Source organism: Halyomorpha halys, unplaced genomic scaffold (assembly GCF_000696795.3).
Source record: "Halyomorpha halys isolate HHAL.00 unplaced genomic scaffold, Hhal_1.1 Scaffold2246.1, whole genome shotgun sequence".
In the NCBI taxonomy this organism is placed as follows: domain Eukaryota; kingdom Metazoa; phylum Arthropoda; class Insecta; order Hemiptera; family Pentatomidae; genus Halyomorpha; species Halyomorpha halys.
The window spans coordinates 59,886-65,906 of record NW_027109453.1 but is presented as its reverse complement, the minus strand read 5'-3'; the positions used below and the strand labels follow the sequence as shown (position 1 = coordinate 65,906).

Sequence of the window (6,021 nt, the reverse complement as noted above, 5' to 3'; positions counted from 1 at the left end):
CATCATTTAGCACTGGTAGGGATGTAAAAAAAAAACTTTTTAATTCTTTAAAACTTCAAATTTTCAAATTTCTCAATTGCACCCCTGACCACCTTCTTCATAATTTTAAATAATAAGGTCCATTATTTATATATATGATAAAATAAATAAATTTTAAAATAATAGTTTATAAATAATAACTGGAAACTACTTATTTTCACTAATTTCTTTCTACTAATTAGCATAGAATTTTGATTAAATGAATTTTTATTTCTCACATTTATTCTTTAAATACTCTTATTAGTTTTTGATAAGATAATAATGATTATAGAAAACAATAAAACTAAATATGTACCTAGATAGCTTTCAACCGAGAATGATTGGTCATCATGATGGCTGGAACTGGACACACAATGCACCATTGGCAGCGACTCCTGAGGAGATGTGGGCTGCAAGGAGGTTGTTACTTCTTGGTCCACGGGGCTGAGAGTCGTAGTATCTGGAGGACTCTCACGATACAGACCAGGGCTGGCTACCTGAGTCTGCGTCGAAACCGAATTCTTCTTATCCACAATATAGTTCTTTTCATAATTATTTATAATGAGATTTTGTTGTTTTTCCATATTATTAATAACAAAGTTCTGTTTATCAACGTTTCCTAAAACAAAATTAGCCCTCATATTCTCAGGATTTATTATTATCTTGTCATTGTTCGGGCTCAGAATGAAATTTTGCTTTTCTGATGTCAGAATAAAATTGGGCTTGTCGTTCAGAATAAAATTTTGATTCAAATTTAATGTAGGAGTAGGTTGGGTTTGTTGGTTCGAAACCATTGTTGTCTGCTGAACTATTGTAGTATTTTGTTGAACTACTGTTGTATTAGATGTACTTGGTTGCTGGACGACGACATTTTGAGATAGGAAGTCTTGGCTCCTATTACACTGAGTAGGACTAACATTCAATAACGGACTAACTGGCCCTGTAAAAGCATTGTTCACGACAAATTGATTTGGCGAATTCAAGAATTGATTGTTTTGAATTACTTTACTACTGCTTTGGCTACTTGGAGTACGAATTACCATACCAGGAGTAAGTAAATTTTGCCCGTTACTAAAAACACCAGTATTTTGAACGGGAGTCAACAAGTTGAGTTGTACAGTATCTTGAAGGATAGTACCGTCAGACATTACCATACTCCCCACACCAGTAGGAACGATGAATTGCTGAATCGGAAAGTTCTGAACAAGATTTAGAGGTTGGAGCATGTTTGTTGTAATTAACTGTTGAGTGCCAGTAAAGCCTGTTTTTCCAGGTAAAATGGTAAGAGCTTGAAGCATGGGTGCGTTTAGCTGCTGCTGTTGAACCATTACGTTATTAGAACCTTGTGGAGAAAGGAGCATAGAGCCGATTGTAGGTGAAAGTTTTCTTTTCTTCAAATTTGCTTTCCGCTTAGACTCTGGTGATAATAAAGCTGTGTCGTCGAGAACTTGATTTTGAACAACATTGCTGACTATTTGTGGAATTTGAAGCGTAGTATTTAAGCCGTCCACAACAACACTGGGCTGTAGCAACAGTGGACCAGGAAGAAGAACTGTTGGTTGGTTTATGACTGGTTTGCTCTGGCCAGGTAAGACTGAATTAGCGACTACTAACTGCCCCGGACTCGGTACCAGAATTTGCCTCAAGTCATCCTGCTGAACTCCACTCTCGTCGTTTTGCTGAGGTTTTTGTTGTATACCTGGATTGCTAACAGACACAGTAGCAGTATTCGCCTTACCAGCTAATACAGAAGTAATGGTGTTACTACTCGCAGTGTGTCCTGAAGCCATTGTCGTAACAACATTTTCAGGAGGTCTAACTTCTACAGGGCTGCGGTTACTCGTACTTACAGTTGTCCCTTGAATAGGTCCCCTGTCATCTATATTCTTATCGGGTAGTGTAGAGCTTGGCTCTTCTGGCTTCCGCCTCTCGACTGAAGAATCTGGAAAACGACTAGTAATAATACTCTTACACTTAGGCCTAGAGGTGTATTTGTTTAAAGAACTAGGTAAAGGAACGCCATCTACAGCTGGGCTGCTTTGGCGAGAAATAGTGCTATTAAGAAGTGCGGTTTGTTGGGCTAAGTAACCGCTAGGATCTTCCATAAAGCTTGGTGGGGGTTCTGGAGTGCTGGGGTTCATATTATCATCAGAATATCTCTTCCTGATGAATTTAGTTTGCTTCTTTTTCAAATCATTATTCCAAACCGTACTAGAGGGATTATTATTTTGATGGAAGGTAGGAATCCTTTCGAAGCTATTCGATTGCGTTTTATTCTGCTGCCACGGAGGAGTCCTGTTGACATTTAGACCAGTAGGAACTGTATGAACAGGCGGCGGGGCAGGTTGTTGCTGTTGCTGCTGCATTTCCTGGGAATGAATATATTCCACTCCCTGAGTACTCTTATATTTTGCTTCGTAGGAGGTGGAACCATATGAAGATATTCTTTGTTCATAATTGACCTGGGGAAACAAAAATTCAAGAATAAAGAAAAACAAATCATGACAATTGTCATAACTGAAATTAGTATCAATTTAAATTGTGAGAACCACCAATTTATTATATATATTCTCAGAATCACCAAATTTTAATAAATTGATTTCAAATCAAATGGTAGAAGTATTTTTAAAATTAAAATAAACAACCCATTTATTAATCTCTCTTTTCATAAAATTCTACTGATAACAAACAATAATTATTAGAAGAAGATAGTTGACTGTATGAAGTTAATCAACTTGTCAACCAAAATTTGGTTAAAAATAAAATTTTCTTTCTACTATTTTGGTACCTCTATTGACTACCATCTGGACTATCTTCCTACAAACAAAAATTATTATATACCCTGGTTATATTTGAAAAACCTATATGTACCAGATTGAACATTTTAATCTTTTTGGGTTTAAAAATTTCGATTTTTGTAGCATAACATTTAATGTTTGAACTGAATTTCTCATAACATAAATTTTTACAGTTTCAATATCAGGTAATAATTCCTATGTGAAGGTTCATAATATACTTTTTAGGGATTAGAAATAAATAATATCTATTGTATAAATCATTTAATTCAGTAAAAATACTAGAATAGTATAAACATGTATAATACAAATTTGTTGATACAACTCATTTTTTCAAAATCATGTTTTAAATAAATCCATACAAAGAGTATTTTATATTTTTGTTTATAATTTTTTCCACTTATAAATGAACAATCTTATGATTTTATCAAATTAAATCATCATTTAGCACTGGTAGGGATGTAAAAAAAAAACTTTTTAATTCTTTAAAACTTCAAATTTTCAAATTTCCAATAAATATGTAAAAAAATAAATAGTACACATTTATATTCTTGAATTTTTTTTACGCCATTTTTCCTAAAAATCTCCTACTTTCTGTAATACAAACACCACAATGCAACAATTAGTTCCAATTACCGAGATTATACTATATTAGCATTATAAATTAGACATTAAAGTTGATTATTGCAGGATTTGGGTTTTTAATGCTTATTTTGGGTTTTATGCACGATGTTGCACATTTTGAGTTTTTTACTGCACAAAAATCAGGCCTCTAATCATTAGCTAACACTTCATAGCAATATTTTTATATTTTTTTAAAAACTTGAACTTGAAAATGCCTATGAGTTATCTATACACACTGCTTACCAATCATTCAAAAATCAAGATTTTTACTTTGGGTTTATTTCCGAATTAATAATAATAAGAAGAAGAAATAAAGATATATAAAATAACAAACCTGCTGTGATTGCGGTGGTATAGGATTTGGCGAGCCAAACCTATTGATCTCCTGAACCTTTTGGTATTGTGGATTTCCAGTAACTTCATATTTAAGCTGGTAACCATTACTGTAAGGCTCCTGAGGAAATTCTTGATTACTATCCCTCCAAGGCTAGGGAAAAAAATAATAACAAAATAGATTTTAAATTAAAAGAAAAAAAAAAAAAAGTAGGTATATTTACCAAGCCATTATAAGTAGCAGTATGTTCTTGATCCTTGAATCCACGTTCATTATGAGGCAAATGTGTTTGAGGTAGTGGTGGGCCAAATCTCCGTTTCTTTTTTCGGAAATCATCTGCTAAAAATCAAACCACAATATCTGTTATGACTATCCATGAATACAAAAGTTGATATAGAAGTTTAGGACACTATTGTCCCATTAATATTTTAATTTGATAAATGTATACTAATTAAATTTCAAACTGAAATCACCTCTCTTTACTTCCTTTTAATTTACTCCTTACCATCTTAAATCATACACTATTGAATTTCTGAGCTATTGTATTACAATAGCATAAAAATCTTAAAGTAAGTTATTGCAAACAGAGGTGATTCCTACCAACTTATAGATAACAGTGTCTTTTTAATGTACCTAGTAGAATGAGAATGTGTGCACTGTATGAGTTTATTTCTTCTTTCTACACCTATCAGTTTGTCTACCTATCTTCAATCTACTTTATCTCTATCGTCTTCATCAATCCATCTATCTTACTTTTATCTTTTTCAATCTGTACATATTCACCTCTGTAAGTATCTCATCTATTCTTACATATCTTTCTGTTTCCACAGTCCACATTATAATAGCAATAGTAATGAACTATAACTATTATTAATTAAAACCAATAGTAACTTGTAATCACTACTTAAATCTACTATTGTAATTTATTAATGTTTTTGTCCAGAGCTCCTTAGGTTAGTTTCATTTTGTAGTATTCTAGATCCAATTAGTATCCTTTTAATTTCCATTTATTTATTTTATTACAATTGCTTTTTATTGTTTTTGTACATTTTTATCTTTTAAAGAAGTTTTCTTATTTTTTTTTTTTTCTGTTTTATCAAGCATCTTATCATTTATCATTTTCCTTGTAGTTTCTTTCTTTTATATCTTCTTCTATTTCATAACATTATTTATTTCAATATCAAATATTGTTTTACTTTATTCTTTATTTTATCAACCACAATACAGTGCATGTTCACATTTTCCTTCTTTTTTTTTTTCTCCCGCGTTGTCTTTCGGCTATTTTATTTTATTTCTTCATAGTCTCATCCATTAACAGGAATATTTAAATTTCCTATTTCTATTTTTTTTTTTTTTTTTAAATCTTCTACCAACACAGAATTTGAAGCCCTGAATTAACTATGGCTAGGACCTGGCTTATTCTGGGCATAGTGTAAGGACAACCAGGCTGTTACTCCAAAAATATATTCATTACGATTTCACTTGAGATAAAATGGAATGATTTTAATTAAACAAAGCATACAATTTTTTTTTTTTTTTAAATCGCCCAGATAAAATATTTTTTGATTACATTCAATTCATATTCAAGAGTTTTTTAAGCACTCTAAAAACGAATTTGACTCACTTTTTATTAAGAAATATTTTTCTGGCCTACTTTACAGAAAGCGGCTTTTGGTTTTTGTAGTACTCTGTTAGCACTTTATTGCTAAGCTTAATTTATTAACAATATAATTAACATTTTGTTTTAATTTTGTTCTTTTACTTCAGTATGTATATAATAAAAATTCAGTAATTATGTTTTTAAATAATGTTAAATTATAAGCAAAAAATAAAAAAATAATGTTAATTGAATTGTAAATAAATTAAGCTTAGTGATAAAGTGATAACTGAGTCCTAACCTGTTGAAGGTAGGTTTTAATGTTGAGGTTATTAGAAAAGGAAAAACAATTTTTTAAGAATAATTTTGTATTGAAATTATGTGGTTTATAAATAAATAATCAATTTCAAGAAATGATTGAAACTGTTATGATATTAGTTTAATATTTATTTTGCTTTTTAAATATATAAGACATGGGCAGTTAGCCTGCAAAAAAAATTTTTTTAATGAATTATGACAATTCAATGAGTAAGGTATGTTCAAGAACATTAGTATTATGTGAGGAGGTAATATAGTGTAATATGAAAACAATTTTTATAGCTTGTATCCTTGAGAATGGCCTATATTATAGCCTTGAGAATAGCTGAAACGTC

The 6,021-nt window shown here is 31.0% G+C and overlaps 1 protein-coding gene across 8 annotated transcripts in view; it reads right to left on the bottom strand.

Moving 5' to 3' along the window:
* The window catches only part of LOC106691322 (methyl-CpG-binding domain protein 5/6 homolog sba-like), a 30,344-nt gene that overhangs the window by 13,552 nt on the left and 10,771 nt on the right, over positions 1 to 6,021 (bottom strand). For 5 of the 8 annotated variants that reach the window (XM_067047632.1, XM_067047631.1, XM_067047633.1 and 2 more), the window contains exons 5-7: positions 3,995 to 4,110; positions 3,772 to 3,924; positions 335 to 2,480 (exon numbers count right to left, since the gene is read on the bottom strand). In XM_067047632.1, coding sequence (XP_066903733.1) covers positions 335 to 2,480; positions 3,772 to 3,924; positions 3,995 to 4,110 — 2,415 coding nt within the window. The remainder of the gene's footprint in view (positions 1 to 334; positions 2,481 to 3,771; positions 3,925 to 3,994; positions 4,111 to 6,021) is intronic. The other 3 variants (XM_067047637.1, XM_067047636.1, XM_067047635.1) reach the window with 3 other exon arrangements.